At 39.7% G+C, this 22,000-nt stretch overlaps 1 protein-coding gene across 1 annotated transcript in view; it reads left to right on the forward strand.

Annotated features, from left to right (window-relative positions):
• cntn6 (contactin 6) overlaps nucleotides 1-22,000 on the forward strand; it is a 135,207-nt gene that overhangs the window by 71,757 nt on the left and 41,450 nt on the right. Inside the window, exons 3-12 of the mRNA XM_082532728.1 lie at nucleotides 3,524-3,670; nucleotides 6,594-6,717; nucleotides 6,953-7,128; nucleotides 10,411-10,506; nucleotides 13,142-13,345; nucleotides 13,490-13,592; nucleotides 13,735-13,919; nucleotides 16,124-16,266; nucleotides 16,358-16,487; nucleotides 16,809-16,962. Coding sequence (XP_082388854.1) covers nucleotides 3,610-3,670; nucleotides 6,594-6,717; nucleotides 6,953-7,128; nucleotides 10,411-10,506; nucleotides 13,142-13,345; nucleotides 13,490-13,592; nucleotides 13,735-13,919; nucleotides 16,124-16,266; nucleotides 16,358-16,487; nucleotides 16,809-16,962 — 1,376 coding nt within the window. The 5' untranslated portion in view covers nucleotides 3,524-3,609. The remainder of the gene's footprint in view (nucleotides 1-3,523; nucleotides 3,671-6,593; nucleotides 6,718-6,952; nucleotides 7,129-10,410; nucleotides 10,507-13,141; nucleotides 13,346-13,489; nucleotides 13,593-13,734; nucleotides 13,920-16,123; nucleotides 16,267-16,357; nucleotides 16,488-16,808; nucleotides 16,963-22,000) is intronic.

Consider the following 22,000-nt stretch of genomic DNA (forward strand, 5'->3'; position numbering starts at 1 on the left):
ACAATAATACAGTTCATTTTAATTTGTTTTTTGAAGCAGTTGAAGCTCAGTGGTTGAACTTTCTTATTTGACAGTGGTTTATAAATACAGCTGTAGCAGAAGAACCTTGATTCGAGTGGTTATGGCATTTCCCTTCTATAGGAAAATATCTGTTTGAAACTAGGAGGGTATAGTGTTTATACTTTACTCAACTCAAGGCGGGAATACATCTCATCTGAGGTAGATTGCATCGTAACAGGAAACTTCAAGTTGCCTGAACTTTAGTCCAAATGTGTTAAAATATGCTCATTTGATATTTGGGGGGGGGGGGGGGGGGGGGGGGGGGGTTCTTAGGATTTTTTTTCTTCTTTTAGTTATTTTTTTTAGAGCATTTAAACATTCCCTTTGCTGCTGAAAAAAACCCCCACTTTTAGTAACTGGTTAAAAATCCTTTGGCAGAGAGTGATAGCTCTAACGTGGAGGAGTCTTGGCAAACCAAGTATTTCACATTGGTTCAAAGAATTGTCTTTATGTTTACCATTAGAGAAAATTACATATACTCTAAAAGATAAACAAGAAATTTTCCAGAAAATTTGGGGGCGCTACATCCAGTATATTGGGAATAAAGATCTATCTGGTTTGCTGTGTGAGACAGGGACAGCCTAGCTATTCCCTGTACAGGACCACAATCATATGCTGCAATCTGAAAATTATTCTTTAAAATCTGTCAGAGGTCTCATGGACTCAAGTGCTTTCATTGAATGTACCTTATGTTTTGTTTATTGTGTAAATTTGTTTGTGTATGTACTTTATATATGTATATATGTAAAACTTTAATAAACATAATGTTGAAAAAAAATCCTTTGGCAGCAACGTCAAACAAGCATTTAAAGCAGCTGCAGAGCAAGACTGCATGTTCAAGAGGAGTTTGGGGCCATTCTTTACTGCAGAGTACAAAATGAGCAAATACTTATACCTGGAAAAAAGAACTCGGCAGGTTTTCTGACTCTTTTTAATTGAGTTTTGTTTTTTACATACAAGTTAAGCTTTTATAAGTTAAACAGTGTGTTAACCGTTAGTCAGTACAATGTAAAACTTTCTTGAAGGCAAAATGTGTGGTAAACATGTACTTAATAAATCTTGGGGGGTCAACACATCCGTATCTCTTATCATATGGCAGGCGGTCTAATAATGTTTGGGGTCAGAGTTCGATTTGGTACATTTTTAGGTACATGTTGTGTAAATGCTGTGTCAGCTTTGTGGATTCTGCTTTGCTTTCCATGAACGGAGAGTCAAATATAGTTAGCAAGTTGAACAGGCAGCCTCCTGACAGTGATCCAAAACATCACGTTTGTTGTTTTAGTCTGACCTGCTGATTTAAATCATTATCAACACAGCCATGTGTAACACACAGCTCATGCAGACAAATACTTTAAGAAGCTCGGTAACCGAGTGTCACAATTTGCATCAGTGGTTGAACTTCATTTCCAAGTCATAACTCAGTCAGATTTAAACATGTACTGTGGTCACACACAGGCTAAGACTCAACATGACCAACTCTTTCCAAGCACATAGTTTGCACAGATGTTCACTCTGAATATTTGATCTATAAATCTGCCAATCTATAAATTTGTTCTATAAATCAGAGAAGAATTCATTCCCCTGTTTTCAGTATTTAAAAGAATATTATGTGTTTGTTTCAAATGTAAGAAAAGTAGCCTATATGCATGACAGCATTGTCCTTACTGTTTTAGTCACATGACCCCAAAGCACTACTTTTTGACTGAAGCACTGAAGCTTTCACGTCTTTTGTCCAAATATAATATAGAATAAAATGAAATAAAAGAAAAAGACTGCGACTTTTAAAACCGTAGAAGCTTCACACATGTACAAAACTCTTTTCAAATATATATAATGTTAGGGGTTCCGAAAGAGACTCAGGCGCAGGCCAGGGTTTTCCTTTAAGCGAAGGACAGTGCGTTTATTTACAGTGAACACATACACCAAGTGGCTATATACAACGTGCAGGGGAAACGGGTCCGGGTCGCCAGGGTCCGTGGGAAACAGGGTTGGGAGAAGGGTGTTCCACACTTTCTGTACAAAACGTTCCCCCTTCAATCACTCCTCTCCGCATCGGGTTCCAAAAACGATCTACACACAAAACGTCGGGTTAGCAGGATAATAATAAGAAATTCTCAAGGTGAAGGTTAGCCGAAACACAAGTCTAACTGACACTGATAGCTCAACGATCCAGCGAAGACTAGTGCAGACTCGCCATCTAAGTAGTGCAGTAATCAGCTGGGATCAGCGGCTGGTGTGGTGATGAGCAGGTGTGTGGGCCAGCAGCGGGAGTCCGCAGTGAGCATCGCCGTGGCGAGAGAGAGAGAGAGTGAGAGAGAGAGGGCGAGAGAGCAAACAAACCACAAACATATTGCCCAATAGAGGATTGACCAGCGGGGCACAGGGACCATGACATATAAAGTGTGTAAAACTAAACTAAAGGCAATAATGCAACAAAATAGCATAAACTCATGTACCCTTATAGCAGTTATACTATATCTTTCCTTTTTCTTTCAACACAGGCGCTAATAGCATGTCACAAAGATGTCACGCTCTGTTTACACAGCTTTAAATCATTAGTCTACCCTGTCCACACATTTACATTGCAAGGAAAAACAAGCTGTAAACACAAAACTGGCATATTATTAACATTTAGTTGTTATGTTTAACTTGTAAGCAAACACATGCCTAATTACATATGAAGCAACATTAGCATTCATTACAAGTTCGCTTCATTTGACAAATTCAAGACCACCGTCTCCTGAGGTAAATATTTAGCTAATCAACTCTAAAATGCTTGTGCCCCCGCTATAGCTGCTACCTGAAAACTCCTTCCTCTTGTGTTTGCAAGAAGCCACTAATGAATAAGGTACGTGTGACAAAATAGGTTGTGGGAGCTAAATAGTAATAAACTAAAATGCTCCTTGGAGCTGCAAAAATCAGCTGATATTTCTGTGTGACTCTTACATATTTGAGCCACTGATCATTTTAAAAACAGGGCAGGTGTTATGTCTAGATACAATATGTTGAACAATAGAGCTACTCAAAAGCATCATTATGTGTTATTACCTCTTTATTACACATAATCCGACTCGACAGAGTCCCAAACAATTAAAATTTTGCTTATTAATTCTAAGTTAATGTCAAAAGTTTGAAGCTTTTCTCCAATAATATATCTGTTTCCATTCATCAGTGTGATAAACTTACCACACATATTGTACAGTTTGGGGTTTTTTTCTGCTTGACTTTCTCTTGGAGATAGTGTAGCAGTGTGTACACCAAATATCAGCTCCCCCATCGACTGCTAGCTGGCCTTTCGGCATGGGATTTTGGCTCTGCTTATTTGGTTGAATGAATTATTAATGGCTCACCGGTTTTCCACAAGTTCCATCTTTTTATTATTTTTTTCTCTTCCCTAGCAGGCTCGATGTGGACTGCATCTCCTCATCTTCACAGCAACACATTTACCTCCCATCTCTTTCAGAGCCAAACGGAGGAGCGTTTGCCCAGGAAATATTCTGCACTCTCTGGCAACTGAATGGGAAGAAGGAGAATCTTTGACCTTGGAAAATGAAGATGTTGTTGCCATGGGAACTGTTAATCCTTCTGTCACTCAAAGAGTGCCTTGCTGGTGAGATGCCAATTGAAGTCGCGTTTTTATAACACACACCTAATATGAATACAGTGGATCTTGAGCAAGGAAGGGCTTCCCTTTTCTTAATGCGTGTTTATGTTACTATTGCACATCAAACCGAAAGATAGAGACCTCAAAAATCACTCTATTAGTTTTGCTTGTGGGTAAAATCTACCAATTTGATCCAATTTGTTCATTAAAATCAGTGTTTAGTAGGAAATGGTAAAACTTTTGTGCATCAATTTATTGAAATTTTGATAATAGCGCTAAGCCACAATCAGAGTTCATATTTTCCTTTCAGAGCACCTCAGACTCATGATGTGAATCATTGTTAAGACCAACATTTGAAAAGAGACTCGCATCCGGTGTGGGACTCACTGTCTCTTGTCTTTTTATGCCTCGCTGTTTTATTATGCAATTTTCTTGCTTTATGTCCAGCTGCTGCCACTTCCATGAATTGTGGCAGAGCACTGTAAAAATCCATACTAACTCTTTCCTCAACACTCAATTATTCTGTGCCTCTTCCCCAGCAGCACAGGTTCGCAGTGTGCTGAGATGCTCTTTGAGTAAAGCAGATGAGCGTTAGACTTTATTTTCCTAATACCTGCATGAGTTACAGCTAAGGCATTAAAATCTCGCTAAGAGCTCTGAACATGGCAACCTGCACAGCGTAGAGATTTAGTGTTGACAGTCACATTTGAAGAATATACTGTATGCTCAACTCAAGCCAACCGTTTACAAGGCATCAAGGAATACATTTAAATTTATACAGCATATGGAGTGGGGTCTATTGTATTGTTATTTATGCTTGCATTCCCATTGATTTAGAGCCTCGACTCAAGTCAGCATTTTCACCGAGGCGCATAATGTAGTCTGCAGTCACAGAGCAGAGAATAGAGGGTTATGCACATGTCATTGCACGCTATACTCTACATACATGCAAGTGAATGTGCGCTCACTACGGAGCGCACATTCACTTGCATTCCCAGGAAATCTAATTAAGGTTAATTTGTATGTGTGTGTTCATCTGTGCTGGTGGTCAGTCCAGTTGGCGTGTTCTCAGGGCAGGTCTGTTCGCGAGCACAAACTCAAACCAACCCAATCGTTTCCCAGGTGAAATAGCCCCGCTGTTAAAGGTTCATTAATTTGTTTAATTTAAAGGACACCGCAAACAGGGTAAAAAAATGAAGCACCTCCCTCAGAGGTTGGGGAAACAAGGCCCTTACCAGAGGCAAAGACTCCCACTCTCATTAGGATGATGGTGATGATGGTGTGGGAGGGAGCGCGTTTTGTCCTAGTCAAGGTTAAAGACTGTATTATAAAAGAAAAGCACCTCATCCTTTCAAGTGCACCAGAAGACAAATGGACAATTTTTTCCCCCCCGGAGCAGCGCTGCTGTGCAGCTTGGGCATATGACACACGTGGTCGGTGGAGAGGGAGGGCGAGTGCCACAGTGTGGCCGTGCATCTGCTAAAGAAACGATAGATTTCACGGGACTAATTAGTGCAATATCAGTTAATTACTCCTGTGTATTGATAGTTTGGCTGGAGGAAACCAAAACAACAAGCTTCACGGAGCAGACATGCATGCTCAAACAACATGTATACAGCTTTGCATGCGCTCGTCTAATTAGATTATAAGCAGAATGGGGCACTACTTTGATTACTGCGGCTCTCGTGTAAACATCTTAACCAAGTCATCCTGCTTGCATTAAAGCAAAGATGAAATAAAACATAATTCAGTTAGCCAGCTGGGTTACTTGTCCATCTTTCTAATTATTCTCGACATGTAATTCAGCTTAAACTGGATTCTGTGTTTTGCTTTTCTGTACTTTCATGTATTTGTTGTCTTTTGGCATTTTAATAAAAAATGTTTTCCCATCAATCTGCACTCAACGGCCCCCAAAGACGGAGCAAAAACATGTTAGAAATGTTTGCAATAATCACAAGCTCAACACTCTTTTATATTTGGACTATTGATTCAATAGTAGAAGCTGCTTTGCCAGAAGTCATAGTTTCAGCTGTGCTTGGGAAATGTTTGCCATCTTTTACAGTGTGTGTGATATCATTAGGAGGAAGCCAGCTAGCCAGTGATTTCCAGGTGGTGTACCAGTTTCTGCCACTTAAACTGAAAAAGATGCTTAAAATTGTTGTTTGACTCTGATTTTTATGATATGCTACTTTGTCAGCTTGAGACCAGAAATGACTAAAATACATTTTGTCGGCTAAATTTTCGGCACTAAACTATTCATCCAATTTTCATGAAATCAGAACAAATTGGAATGTTTCAAGGATCAAATTTCAAATCAAAAGGAAAGGAAATCTGTACAGCTGCGAGGTAAAGTAACATGTTTTTTAAAGCATATGAAAATACGCCTCGATAAATTTTATTTCCTTTCACAGTACACTGTTGAAAGCATTGTGACACATAGAAGTAGCACCAGTGAAATACATATCATATATACCTGTATACACTGAAAACATGTTGACCAATGATATGATTACTAATGATGATGCATTTTGTTTCTTCTTGTTCTTCTTATTATTATTAGTAGTAGTAGTAGTAATGGTAGTAGTAACATTTCAGCCATGTGTTACTCAAATGTATTTATGTGCTGCACAGATTTGCGATCATAACTGTGTATGTGGATGTGTAAGAATGAGGACGGGAGAGGAGGAAGAAAAACTCAGTCAGTTAGCCAAAATGCTTGAGGGTTATCTTTGGTTAATTGCTCTTTCATCATAATGTATTATCTGCCTCGTGACATGTGCACGAGAACGTTTATTAAATGCAGGATCTGCTCAAGGAGCCATGTTGGCAGCTAATTATAATAGGTGTTAAGTTCACACACAGTTTTCTGAGCAATGAGTGCTTTTTTTTCCCCCATTGTACTTTTCTTGTTTTTTTTCTCTCTCTGCAGAGAATACACGCCATGGTCCCGTCTTCACCCAGGAACCTAGCGACAGTATTTTCCCAATGAGCACTGATGATAAGCAGGTGTTTATTAACTGCAAAGCAAAAGGGAACCCACCTCCGCGTTATAGGTGAGTGGTTTGACAGCTTTTTGTTTATCTACAAAGTGAGACTACAGCGTGTGGGATCAAATTTACAGAACCCATTTATATATTAATGCAGTCGTTCACTACAAGTATTTGTGTTTAGTCGTTGGTCTCCTTGTGCGATGCTTTCTGGAAAAGCAGGAAAGCTACATGTTCTTGGCCAGCATCACTTTTCATTGATGGTGCCAATGCTTCAGTCTTCATCAGTCTGTCTGTGCAGGTGGAAGGTAGATGGAAGAGACATAAACACGGACTCAGATCTAAACTACAGCCTTGTAGAGGGGAACCTGCTGATCAGTAACCCTCATGTCATCAATCACGGGGGAGTGTATCAGTGCATTGCCACCAACACATTCGGGACTGTCGTCAGCAGGGAGGCAAAAGTCCAGTTTGCATGTGAGTTGATTCTTCTTTTTTTTAAATATGCATATACTGTAACAGCAGTGAAAAAAAATCCCACTCTCCCACCCCACTTTGACTCGGTGTGATATTATGTGTGACTCAACGGAATGCAAAACAGTTAGAGTGGGGCTGCGACCGATGATTAATTCCATTTATCTCTATTATAATTTCCCTGGTTAATCATTTGATTTATTTGGTCTTTAAAATGTCAGGAGATGGTGAAAAATCCCAGAACACAATATTTTATTCGTCAGGCCAGATGTCCAAACCCCAGAAGTATTCTGTATTCTGTTCTGGGCAAGAACATGATACTGGACAGAGATAATGGTTGTTTTTGGCTGTTTTTCCTTATTTGAATGGTAAGATATTCAGAAATATTGAAATCTGATCCCAGTTTTTATACTCGTGTTACTCTTAATGCTTTGCTAGTAAATTTGTTAGATGATAGTTGTGATGTCCCTCTAAGTGTTCCATATAAAACATATTTACATCCAGTACAATATTATCAATATAGCATATTGTAAGCTTTGTGGTCATTAAACAGCTATTTCAGACCCACAGAAGCTTCTCTGATGAGAAGTTCATCATGTTTAATCTGCCAACTTCTAAGTATGGCCATAAGCCAACTGTTGTGGTGCACTGCTAACAAGGTGTGTAGCCTCTGCAGGTCCAGCGTGGACGGCCAATGAAACGGAGTCAGATTAAAAAAGAATTAGCTGTGAAGTTAACAAATTCAAGTTTTCTGATGTAACTGTTCTGGCCTTTGTTTGCAAAGTTGTTTTTTAATAATTAATCACTGATAAAAACTGTGTGTAAAGAACCAGAGCAGGGCGATATGACCAAAAATATTTATCACGATATACATTTGAAAATTTGCGATAACGATATAATTGACGATATAATTGACACTAGACAAAATACTTTACAACTCCTGAACTTTATTAGTGCAAAAAAACAAAACAAAACATCAATGTATTTTCACTTAAACAAGCAGCTGTTTTTTATGTGCATTAAAGTTATATAAAAATTTAACAGTGCAAATGCAAATTCCTTGCTGACAGTTTAACCAAAAGGCATTTCCAGTGGAAATTGGCCGACGTATCCTCAGCATAACCATGTATAATATCCACAAAACTTAAAAAGAGGTTATACACACACAATACGGTAATATTATGTTGAAGCACCGTACGTATCACTCCGCGAGGCTCCTGCCTAATATAGCCGTAATGCTCCGATAATCCATCAAGTGGTGGGTTCGTAGCTTAGCAAAGTTGTACTGAAACATTTGACAGATTTTCAAGTGCCGTCTAAATAAAATCGTTTCGAGGTCAGTAAAAACAACCAGAATTCATACATAAGGCACACGGGATTATAAGGGGCACTGTTGATTTTCAGAAAAATCAAAGGATTGATTTTAAGTGTGCCGTATTTTCCAAACAACACGGTAATAACAATGGCCTGCTAGCATGCGCTACCAAAAATAGTGCTTTGTTGTGTATCTGACGGACGAAAGCTAAACCACCACTGAAGTTGCAGCATTTTTACAAACCAATTCTGGTTCATCCGTTTCATTCAACGATCCGCTTTCGCTCTTCTCATTCTGCGTCGCCGCCATGTGCGTATGTAAACAAAGGCACTGCGCATGCGCATTTTACCCATATTCTATCGCGATATTTCATTTTCCTATCGTTGCCCAACATTACACCGGTATTACCGTGAACGGTATGATATAGCCCAGCCCTACAAAGGACCCACGGCAGACCTGACGACACATACATGCTTTTCAGCATTAACTTTTATTTACACACTCGATTGCTGTTCACAGACACACAAGGCTGCAGTTTCCTAGCTCAGCCGAACACTCCAACAACAACACTCAAAACAGGAACCAGTACAGATTTTAAGACGGGACATGATTGCTGATGCCGTGCTGGGAAGGTGCACGCACCTGCACGGCAGCTGCAGTTATGTCCAGACCACATTGTGGGGTGTGAACTTCTCTTTGTTGTAGAGGTAAGACATGCCCAAAGAAGTTTAACAAAAGTACTGGATGAAGGCGGCTCATACTCACTAATTAAAACTGTGTTTGGTGACCACGCCACGAGCAGATTTATGGCAACTCTTACCTCTTATATTAGAAACAAATAGTGATGTAGTTGCTACAGGACTGCATAGCTGCTCGAAAACCTTGCTGTTAAAGCCTGTTGGTAATTAACTGAGTTGATTCAACTGCAAAGAGATGCAGACGAGTTGCGCTCATCAGCGCAGACTGACTCTGTTTCACTGCAGTCGGACCGTGATTGTTAGAAGCCAGGCTGCCTTACACCATGCAACCTGTGTCCCCTTGTGATTGAAAGTGATTGTCCAGAGGTTGAGGGTGTTGTAAGCTCAACTTCTGGTTGACCAGTTGGTCGCTGCAGCTACATGCAGAAAAATCACCAGGCAAGCACTGATTTTTGCCATCGTTTTTTTCTGTAGTGTGACTGAGCATAAAAGAAGCAAGCAAAAAATAAACAACTTGGTGGCCTTACTATATTTCCACTGGATAGGGTAAAGTATTGCCAGAAAAAGAGCTGTTTACTTGTTTAGCTACTGAGATTGCCAGTCTTGTTTTTGTCTAACACGTCCTGTTTTGGTCAAACAGTGCATTTCTTGTTTGCCTTCTTTAGTGGTTTTTAAAACCTAATTAATGCACAGCATCAATTTTTTCTGTTGTTTTTTAAACCTGGAAAAAAAATCACTTGTCAAAAGTAAATGCAACAAAAAAACAAAAAGTAGTGTTACACGGATGACAGCAGTTACAGTAAGTGTGTTACCGCTGCACACTAGTCTGCAGCTCTGATGCAATGCATGAAGGAATGAAGCCTGCACGTCTTGATTTGGAGGGACTTTTAATCAGTTGATTTCTGGTTTGACAACCGCTGATATTTGCTTGCTCCCCTCCCGGGATTTGATGGTATTTCTCTGACGCTGGAATTGATATGTCTCCCCACTGCTTATTGTCTCACGCAGCACAGCAGCATTTAATTAAAGGTGAAAGTAATCTCTAACGCGCGATTGGAGAGGAGCATTTTGGTGTACCCTCTGCCTGGTCTCTAGCGCATGCCGTGATATGAACAGGGGGCTGTTGGGTTTGACTTGTGAGCGATATGAACAAACTGGGAAATGTTGTGCAGGATTAAAACGCCCTTCCCTCGGATGTCGCCCGCACGTAAAATTAAAGTTATTACAGCTGTCAGACCCTGAAAAGTTATTGATGTGTTTTGCGCTCAACAGTTCTGCAGAACTTCAGCAGCAAGACGAGGAACACGGTGTCGGTGAGAGAGGGTCAGGCCGTGGTTCTGCTCTGCGGACCCCCGCCCCATTACGGAGGTACAGCGCACCTTCCTGACTCTTTGTCTGCTGTGCTTTCACACTCCTGCTTGCCTCAGCAATCTTTATTGTTCCCTTACTCTGCTGCTTATTATCTCGCTGTAACACTGCAGCGTCTTCTTTGTTTTTATGTCTTCCCACTTTCTCTTTCTGCAGCTCTTCCCTCAGAACCGTGACATACTGTTTTCCACTCACTTCTCCTTATCTGTCAGACAGGGAACTTTTTATGATCAGCCGCAGCTCTACCTGCCCAGACCCATGCCTTCATCTATAGTTCATAGCCTCATACTTCTTAACCTTGAGCTCACTTTTCTTGCCCATATGATCTGTGACCATGCTGTCATCTATAAAGTCTCCAGTGCTCCACTTCCCCGACTGTCATTTTTTTTCCTTTTTTTCCTGGATGTGGGCAGGTTATCTGTTGGGTAATAAAGGCTGCCGGTGGCTGGTGCGGCCGCGGGAGCGTTTATCCTGTGGCACAGCAGTGAGTCGGCTCATGTGTCTGTGTGCTACTGATTAGCAGACCCTCAAAGTGGTCCACACTCCTGCAGCCATTCGATGCCCACCAGCACAATTTCACGCCAGCATACCAGCCTTTCTCCGCTCTCTGTTTCCAACTGAATCCTGCTGCCACGTGGGAATCCACACTTTAGCAATTTGCCCTCCAGCATTCCCTCCCTTCCTGTTTAAAAAAAACAACAACAAAAAAAACCTCAATTTCTTTATTTTTCCTCTTAAATGAAGCATAGTGAAACATTTGATGGGATTTGTACGATGTGATAACGCCACAGTAGCTGGAGGTGTTTTTAAAATGGAACAAAAAAGTGTTTTTTCCCCTCCACCTTTAGATAATGTTAAATACTTCTTTAATACTTGTTGATGCACCACTTGAGGAATACACTGATGCACCTTATTAAAAAAGGAGACATTTGAAGCTTTTCAGAGCAATCAATAGGTAAGTGGCCTAAAAGGAGCTGCTCTGTGAGTTAAACTCTGTCAGAGGACATGAGATTATGTGCCTGCAAGTCCTCTGTTGCTGTGAGACTGCAGCTCTTCAACAGACCCACTCTCTGATAGTCCCTAATCATGAAAGGTCTGTCAGTTACTGCCCTGACTTCCCTTGTAATGATTTTAATTCACAGCTTTCCCTGAAGGAAAGCAAGTGGGACTTTTTTTTTCCTTTCTTTTTTTTTCCCCCCATCTGCCCAGTCAAAAGGGCTGCCTGCAGAATGTCATGTGTCTGATACGGGCGGGCTGCACTAATAGCAAAGTTCATTCAGCATTCCCTGCAGACGCTTCTCACTCTTCTTAGCTCTCTTTCGCTTTTCTTTGCGCTTTGCACTCATACATTGGCCTGTTTATCAGTCCTTTCTTTGTTTGTTTTTTATTTGTTTCAGAAGTGTAAAATAATTTTTAATAAAGTTAGAGACTAATAACCATAAGTGTTGTTGCCATATTCCACATGCTCAACAGATAAGGCAGGAACAATGACGCCATCCAAAATAACCCAAAACTCTGAGTTCAAATCAAAAAATGAAAAAATGAATAAAATATGATCCTCCAGTGTTTTTATAACACATAACATAGAACTCTAACCAACTCTGTACATTTTTGATAGCTAGAGGCTTGACCAATATCGCCAAAAAAAAAGTCCCAGTGCTGGGTTCAACTTTTATCAAACCTGCATTCTTCTGCTGGAGTCCCCTGTGATGACAGCCTCGCTGAGCAACTCAATGATCCGAGTCAAAACAGAGAGGCTATTCTTTTGCTGTATGTGTCAGCGCAACCTTAGCCCATCTCTCAGTGCTTCCCATGTTACCTAACCTTTCCGCAGCACCCAGTCCCATGTCGCTTCAAGCCTAGTGAAGGCACAAAGCTTTAGAAAATAACACACAAATGTAAACTTTCAGTTAAAAAGCAGAAAAATAGTCAGGTGGGCGCTGGAGTCAGCTGCAGATTTGTTGTTTGGGGGAGCGACTCAAAATAAACGCCCAAATTTATGATAATAAAGGAAGAAAAATGGCTCAATTATTTATTAAATTTAATTAAAAATGTCCAAAAAGGTCCTATTTTTTTCTCAAAAAGAACATTCTTGATGACTTATTGTTGTTGGAGTTGAATTCACCATGTATACTATAAAAATGCTCAACCATAAGTTTGTGTGTCAACATCCGAGCAGAAGGTCAGCTGATCTTAACTTGGCTTAACTAAAAACACTTTGAACTCTTTTGTGCTTTGAAGTCATCTTGTATTGTTCAACAGATAAATAAAATATATTTCTCATTTCCTGATAAACTACATAGAGTGAACGTGTCGGTCCACACCTTTTAATAATTAATTATTATTGTCCTTAAAAGTGGTCAATCCCATGATGACTCAATAAGTGCAGAACTCCAAATCTCCTCTGGCATTAATATCAGCACCAAAGCTTTGTAGCGTGGGTGTCCATGGCCGAGCAGCTCCCATACTGTAAGTGTAATGTGTGGGTGGGCCTGTACTTTTGTCCTTAAATTATCTTTGTATGTGTTAGGCATTAATGGTCTTGCTGTTCTGGGAATTTTGTAAATGTGACTGGAAAGTTTATTTCTTTTGTGCCTCACTATCTGCATTTCATGTCCTGTTCCCATTATTCCAGAGATCAAATATTCATGGGTTTTCAATGGACAGCGCAGCTTCCTGCAGCAGGATGCTCGTCGTTTCATTTCTCAGAAGACGGGAAATTTGTACATAGCCAAAGTTGAAGCATCGGATGCGGGGAACTACACATGCGCAGTGAGAAACATGATGACCAACTCAACAGTGTTCAGCTCTCCAACCCCAGTGGTGGTACGGAGGGACGGTGAGCATCACCATCACCAGTCTGCCTTGTGGTTATCAGTCTATGAGATAAATCACTTGAGTGAACTAGTTGTCACCTGCGCCACAGCTCTTGCCCTTCTTTTGTGTTTTAAATGATATGATTTTCCATTTATTCCTTGTGCAGTGGTGATGGGCGAATACGAGCCAAAGATCGAGGTTCAGTTTCCTGACACCCTTCATGTCTCCAAAGGATCGTCAGTGAAACTGGAATGCTTTGCCTTAGGAAAGTAAGTGGCACAACACAGTCCACTGGAGTATTTGCAGAGCAGCGTCCTCAATTACTATCAAACACGGCAGCAGCAATCTTTCCGGTCATGGTGGAGCAGGAGAATGTGGCCTGCGTGACCTCTTTGTGTTTGACCTCCGCAGCCCTGTGCCTTCCATCTCATGGAGAAGAGCTGATGGAAATCCACTCCCTGGCAAGATTAAAATCAACCACTCCAGCGGGGTTCTGGAAATTCCATATTTTCGCCCAGAGGATGCTGGCGTGTACGAGTGTGTAGCCGAAAACAGCAGAGGACGAAATGTTGCCAGAGGGCAACTTATATTCCACAGTAAGTAAGAAAGAACATTTTGCTTCGTGCTTATCGGAGTCTACTAATAACCCTTTTTTTCTTTTTCAGTAATATTTAGACCTTTAGTCAGAGCTATAATTATTGGAAAACAGCCCTTTATTCAAGCATTATTTTTTCTAATATTTGTTCTAATGGAAGGATAATAAGCATGATAATTTGAAGTCATGTGTCCTTATTGTTGGAGTGTAAATGCAGTGCAATAAATATTTTCAAATTAGAAAATATGATTTCCAGTATCTCAGGACAAATTTACCATCTCTGAATCAGAGAGAGGAGTCAGTGTCTCGCCTGCTCCTGTCTGCCATGTGTGCAGATAAGAAAGTAGGAAAGATGGATATCAGTGTCTGAACTAGATTCAGGATCCTTTGTTTTATGCAGACCTTGTGTACATGCAGCGTGGATTCTGAGGTGTCTGGTTATGACATCAGTAGTGCTAAAGATTAAGCCGTGAATGGCTGTTGACACAAAGCAGCAGTAACGCCGGGCAGGTTTGTTTATGCAACACATTTCACATGAATGCAATTCAAGGTGCTTCACAGTGAATTCAAAAGGAGATGGAGATGGCATTGAAACAGTGTCACATTAAAACATAAAAAGAACAAATTCAATAGAGTTTTTTTTTTTTAATTTAAAAGAAATCTGAGGGTCAAAAGTAGAACTAACTAGAGCTTAAAGTTAAGTGTAAAGAAGGAAGTTTTTAACCAGTACTTAAAAGTAGTAGTGAGCAAGAGCTTCTTAAAGTTAGTAACTAAATACTGCACATCTGATGCTGAAAGTATGACTTGAAGCTCAGACAAGCCCTGCATGAACAGCTGGTTCACGCCTATGATGCCAAATACTGGTATTACCTGTCTCAGAGATACACAAGGTTATGGCAACAGCACAAAGAGGTTTCCATCCCATTACAAATGTAAATGAATTATATTTAAACATGCTGCTAAAGAGCCATTTTTAATGTGCTGGGTTAATGTAGTAAATACAGATATCGTAAACTAAACCACAATCTTTTCTGAAAACCAATGTGCAATTTAGTGCCTAACCCTTACTAAGTAGTGTTAGTACTAAATCCCAACCAGACTGAGAGACACAAATCAAATTAAACTAAGCAGTGATCAGTTCATAATTATCAAATCTTCAAGTGTATATTATAAAAACACACGCTTGCTGTAGGTATACCTATTCTGGTATCGATTAGAATAGTATTGTTTTATATTTATATAAATCAATCAATAAAATCATTATTTTGGACTTATGGGCAACAAGTGTTAATGCGAATAGCAAAACAGATGAGCGTGAAATCAAAGAAAGATCATATTCACATGCTAAATAATGTTGACCATTTCCCAGTCGACCTACAAAGGAACCAAATTCTTATTAATTTCCTATCCCTATGTAGCTCATCTTATATATCTAATTGGATTATACAATCTAATGTATACAATCATTCGCACAGTCATTACGAATCTCTTTGGGTGTTTTTTGAAGTTCATCTCTTTCTGGGTTTTTCAGATTGGTTACATTAATGATTCCACTGATTGGCCATGTTGTACGTAACTTGAAACCCTTTACTGTGGGTTCGCAAAGAGAATCAGTGCCATACACTATATAATATAAGAAAGATTAGGTCCTATATGACAGAGAGAGCTGCTCTCTTCGTACAGAGGTGTCATCTTTCACCGATTATGCTGTAATGGCAGAGCTGTCAGTAGGCACAGTAAAACCTCTGCAAATGGCCCAAACCTGTGGCAGCATGTCAAGTCTACAATCACCCAAAGACAGCTTAGGTAATACTACCTTTTCTTTTACTTGCCACTCCTTATCTGTTGCCAGCAGTAACATGTCAAGTCACTAATGAAGTCAAGTCACTAATTCCTGCCTAGGAGAGACCAGAAAAGACCAGAAGTGTGAACTCTGGTCTAGTATGCCTTCTCCTTCACTACAATCACGTGAATGACTTAGAATGAGTAATCAAACTGGATTTTGTCTTCCCAAAAACGTTGTTTGGCAGTAGTTCTTCATTTAAAATAATCTCTTTCTCTCTTACTCTTAATTCCTGAGTTTCACTGGGAAATTACCATATTTGTCACATCGGGAATGATTTTTGTAGAGCGACACTTTTACGAATATATGCAATTAATTTTTGAATTCATAGGATATATTCATAACCATTTGTCTTTCTGCAGGTGCTGAACATCTACAGTGGGTGCAGACACTGAAAGATGCCCATATGGCCATCGATGCTAACCTGCAGTGGGAATGTAAAGCCATTGGCAAACCTATGCCTACGTACAGATGGTTGAAGAATGGTCAGTCACTAAAAGCAGAGGTAAGATGTGTGAGTGAGTACGAGTACTGCATGTTTCAAAATCATTAAAAAGGATAATTGACATTTTCTTTCAATTTTTTTTATTGTTCAGGAGAGGATCCATTTGGAAGCTGGCAGACTGACCATACCCAAGATTAGTCTGTCAGACTCTGGGATGTATCAGTGTGTGGCAGAGAATGAGCATGGATCTGTGTATGCCAGTGCTGAGCTCAAGGTTGTAGGTAAGCAGTCGTGTTTGCCCTGTTTCATTTACAATGGACTGAACAAGAGGCAAGGCAAAGATATGCTGTCTGTACATCTTGCTGTCACTGGAATTAAAATGCTCCCTATTTGAAAGTGAATAAATAAGTAGAAACCAGCTAAACTAGCACCTCACTGAGCCTTGCACATTCATTTCCATAATTATTTCCTACAATGAGCCAGCTCTGGTGGTGACATATAATTTCCGTAATTGCTGGTGATGCTCTTGACATTTTGGCTGATGCACAGCTGTTGCACCTTGACAAAGCGAGACACTGCATCAACACGGGTCTCTTCCTCAGCCTCGCCGCCTGACTTCACCCGGCGCCCCGTGAAGAAGTCCACGGTGATCCAGAGGGGGGGTGAGGTGGTGTTAGAGTGTCGCCCCCACGCTTCTCCCAGGGCCACAATCTCCTGGTGGAGAGAGGGGGGGATGCACCTGAAGGACAGTGAGAGGTAGGGTATTATAAGCACCGCTGCACAACCCACTGAAGGCATTAATTTCCAGTACCGATTGTTATTTATGCCTTGGCTCAAGGGGACTTTGGAATCAGTGTTGCATAAAACTTCCTCGTTGGTCAAAGAATGTGGTTTTTTTTAGATAGACACCTTATTCCCTCGGATATGGATGTTGGTTTTCTGCTGACACTGCTGCCGTTTGCTGCCTGTACCAAGGAGGCCATGACACCGAGCCTTATCAGTTTTGCAATGCACAGGAAGGAGAGCACTGTATGATTTAGCTGTTTGAAACTTCAAAGCGTCCGGTGTCGCCGCAGTTTTACAGATCTTCAAAGCCGGGGAAAAAAAGTAGAACAGAGATCCTGTTGGGACTTTTTCCATGTGAAAGCCAAAGAGAAAAACAATCTGACTCCATCTTTCAGTGAAACGCCACCTCAGGCGACATGATTGAAGGTCTGAGGCGACACCTGTGAGCTAAAAGAACCCGTTTTCTGTTGCACCCAGCCTCAGCAGAAGCTAATCCACACAGGATGAACCAAGCAAGAGTTCAAGCACAGTATGAGGTCTGCTTTCATTAAACGCTGGGTGTCAAAGAAAGGGAGATGAAAGGTCATGTAGTGATGGCTAGATAACTGGTAGACAGGCTACAATAAGGGCAGACAAATTATTTCCCAGGAAACTTCACAGCAGTTTAACAGTTGTCAACAATCACTGAAAATCACTTTCCTTACACACTTTTGAGCTGCGCCTAAGTGCAGCTCCCACTGTTGACAATATGATGTTATCTTAATCACATAATATTGGAGTATTTTGGATCCTTCTGTTTTTTTGATGGGAATAAAAAGCAGCATTGGCACATTGGTTTATCCGTCTTTGAGCCATTGTTCAGCATACCCATACATCATCCGACTTGAAATTGAAAGCATGTCTTTTCTGTAAAACACCGTCCAAAAGGCTTGTCAGTCTCACACTGTATAATTACTTAATGGCTTCAATTTTGTGTTAGTGCCTTGCCTCCTAAAGCCACCACAGCTTCAGTGGCTTACAACACCTTAACATCAATTGAGGCTTTGAAATAACAAAAGGTTTGGCAGTAAGTTGAATTTTTAATTGTATTCTAAACGTGGAGCTCTGAGGTCATAAATTTGGTAATAATGCATTAAAATTGGCCATCAAAGGAACAGAAGCTTTCCTGTATTGATGTCACAATGAGGCTGCATTACCAACTGTTAGTCAGCCTTTTTATTAAAGGGAAAATGTTTATAGTCCTGTTACCTTTATAAAAAAGAAATATGATATTTGAAAATTGAAGTAAGTTGGCAGTTTAACCAAATAGAATAATGTATGGAGAAATAGTATGATTTAACATTTATCCTTTATAAACATGAATAAATTAATATATAATAGGGCTGCCACGATTAGTCGACTAGTCACGATTACGTCGACTATCAAAATCGTCGACGACTGATTTAACAGTCATGCGTCGTTTGAAGCTTTGTAAGATCCCAAAAGATGCAGGGATAAGTAGCAGGATTTAAGAGTGTAATAACGGACTGAAACAGAAGATGGCAGCACTGCACGTACAAGGATGCCAGCTGCCGTTAAACCCCGAAGAAGAAGAAGCAGTGTCCCAGAATTCATAGCGCCTAGCGCAGTTGTCAATAATGGCGGCAGCTAGTTAGTTTTAATGTTACTCTTATTATTCTTTCTGGGTCACAAAATAAACGTTTAACATATAATGTAGCTGTGTAAACCTCAAATATCTGCTCAGTTTATCAGGACACCACATATTTGCAAAAGCGCTCCGACGTTTTCGGAGACGTCTGTTACCCACTAGCTCGATAGCTAGCCGGGGGCAAGGCTCACTAGAGCCGGTGAGAACACCGGACTCCCAGCAAATCATTTTCAAACCTTTCGCTACTCAGGTTAAACATGATATATAAGTCACTTAGATAACTTAAAAATGTTATTGTTTGGCTTTTTTTAGTATTTTATTTGTTCCTGGGTAAATCGGTTTGGCTGAGATTAAAGTTATAGTTTTTACACAGCTGAATAAACATCAAGCAGACAACTGATTATCAGAAGTGTGAGATGCTCAAGAATATACTCCGGTGTCCCGTTATATTATAGATAGCAAGGAGTTTATTAAACTTCACTTAAACAACCTGCAGATTTCATTAAAATTTAATAAACTATCATCTTGCCTTTATTTTTAGTTAGCACATACCTGAAACACTTAAAGCTGTAAGCTAATGATAGTTATATAAGAGCAGATGCATGTTGGTGCAATAAGCTGTACGTTTTATGTCCAATGGATGCATGATCTGATTAGTTGACTAATCGCAAAAATAATCGGTGACTGGTCGACTATCAAAATAATCGTTTGTGGCAGCCCTAATATATAATAAATCTCAGTAGCCAGCTTCTAGTATCATGGTCCTATGTGTTGTGGTAATTTTTGCAATTCTTTGTAAATTTATTTGAGTTTGGGTTCCTGTTTAGCTTTTACTGTTATTCTCGCATTTGAACTTTTTGATTATTGTTGGTTCGAGTTTTGAACCCTGATTTGATCTCATTGTCATTCTAGCAGTCTGACTACTTTTCATGCTTGTTTAGTTTGTTTAGATTGTCTTACAGGTCGATATACATTGGATTTTGTTCTGTATTTTTTTACTATCACAGGTGTTATTAAAGGAGACCTGTTATCCTTTTCCTTACTTTCTGTCATCTTTATACTTTTACAGTGAAAGATGCTCATATTAAAACAGGCCTAAAATATTAAATAATGAGGTTATCGTATGTGTAATTCCAACAGACCAATGAGTGCTCTGCCCCCAAGCTGTGCTCGTTACTCTCTGTGATGTCAATCATATATATTAGAAATATTTCTGAGAAGGTCATGTAGGGCACACAGCTCCGTCTGTGAGCACAGAGCACCCACCTGTAGTTCAAACCTTTTGCTTGTGAAAAACAGCCAATCAGAAGACATTTGGTTTATATGCGGGTGGAATGGAGCTAAAACAGTTTTCTTCATAACAGCTGATACCATGAGGGGCTTCACCACGATCCCTTATAATATATATTATGGATGGTTTTACAAAGTGTGGCACCATCTCTGAAAGACCAGCTATGATTAAAAGGGATGCAGCATAATTTGCCTTCAGTTGCTGAAAAGGTTTTACAGCAGTAGCGCTCATAGTGTAATAAGACTTTTTATTCACCCTGTAGTTTACAGTTTTGGTCATGTAAAAATAAAGATGTTGAGTTTTAATCAGCATGGTGATAGGTACAAGGGCACTTGTTGTATTTCAAAAGTGTGAGACGTGTCTGTGATTCATGCAGCTCGAGATTGTTCTTTTTCCCAGAGGGGGGGGGAAACATGGTCCCTGGCTTAAAACTAGAGCCTACATTTTCCCTCTCCCCTTTTAAATCAAGGACTTTTAGAATTTTCAGAGAATTCTGACTGCTCTGCCTGCTTTTTCACTAGAAATGACATATGTGCTACAAGTGAAAGCTTCACAGGTGGAGGGCTTTCTCGAAAGGTCATTTCCTTTTTTATTATTGTCCTTGTTATTGCTAACGTCACTCATGCACACGGCATCACAAAAAGCGGTCTCTTCATCTGTGGAAATTTTAATTGGTGGGTTGTAAGCTAACCCCAAAGACCCCACCTACAGGCACAAGACTGTAGGATTCCCATTTATACATGCTTCAAAATATTCTTCCTTAGTTAGTGGGCTCATGCTTTTTAATACTAAATAACCTTACATCAACAACTTAACAACTCACCACCGCAAATTTAATACTTCTCGGGATCAACTTTAAGATGGCTTTAACCATTAAAAAACAATTTGAAATGCTCTTTGTTGAGGCCTTTCACAGTCTTAACCCAATGCACATGTTTATTGTTGAACTGATTTTTGTGGCAGTAGAAGTCTCACTTGGTTTCTCTCAGTTTAATAACTGTGAAATTTGGTAATCGATTGAATTGATTGAGGAAAATGTAGCATAAATTTCTTACATTTGGCTTCATTGGAAAACTGAAAATTGTAAATTTATTGCCTTTAATAGGTTCAGTAGCAGTATTCATGGCACACTGTACGTCAGCTTTCTTTACAGAATGAAACTGCCTACGATGAACCTTACAGGTTTGAAAGGAATTCATTTAGATAAGTTCTCTCCATGAAAACAGTATTTTATACTTAAACTAGCTGCCAGTAGATTTGAAGAAAAAAAAAGTATGGACACAGTTCACTCATTTTAATGTTTACATTTTAATTAGAAAATAAAATAAGAAATTAAAAACATGCAAGTTATACATTCCTATGGTTATAAATAGAAAATGAAAATGCAATTAACTTACTTGACTGGAAACCTTCCTCAAGGTCCTCAATGTGATTATTTGTACTTTCGAAGTTCAAAGTGTAGATCCCAAAAAAGACACATACTGGTGCATTTTCTTCTAGCGCATTTCGTCAGTCTGATCTAACTTTTCACGCAGTGTTCAGTGAAATATAAAAAAAGATATTAAATCTACTCTTTTATTTTTCTCATTTCACTATTTCCTTCTTAATACAACAGGAAAAGCATTCAATACGTTGTGTATGTATCTGTCTTGTGTTGCCTTTGGAAAGTCCTGGGTTCAAATTCTCCTAGGATCTTTGTCCACTCCTATGATACTACTACTGCTAACACTACTACAAATAATAATAATATAGAAAAGAAATGAATGGGTGCCCTTGGAACCAGCTTTGCACCTTTTTTTAATGGTCCATTTTTGTACTGTTTAAGGTACAAACGTTGTCACCTCAGGTTATAGACTGGTCTCTGTAAGGTACAAACCACAAGCCAATACTTACAAGTAACTCCTGTCAAGGGCATAACAGCAGTTCTTCAGTGACAAGCTGTTGCAGCCCTGAAGGCACAAAAACAGTGTATCTTAGAAGAGCTGTCCATTCTCCTTGGATTATTAGTATTCCAAGAAACCAGCAATGGATTGTTAATACATTTCCTTTATATTATACCACATCAAAAA

The sequence above is a fragment of the Aulonocara stuartgranti genome (genome assembly GCF_965226115.1).
Source record: "Aulonocara stuartgranti genome assembly, chromosome: 5".
NCBI classification, from domain to species: Eukaryota; Metazoa; Chordata; class Actinopteri; order Cichliformes; family Cichlidae; genus Aulonocara; species Aulonocara stuartgranti.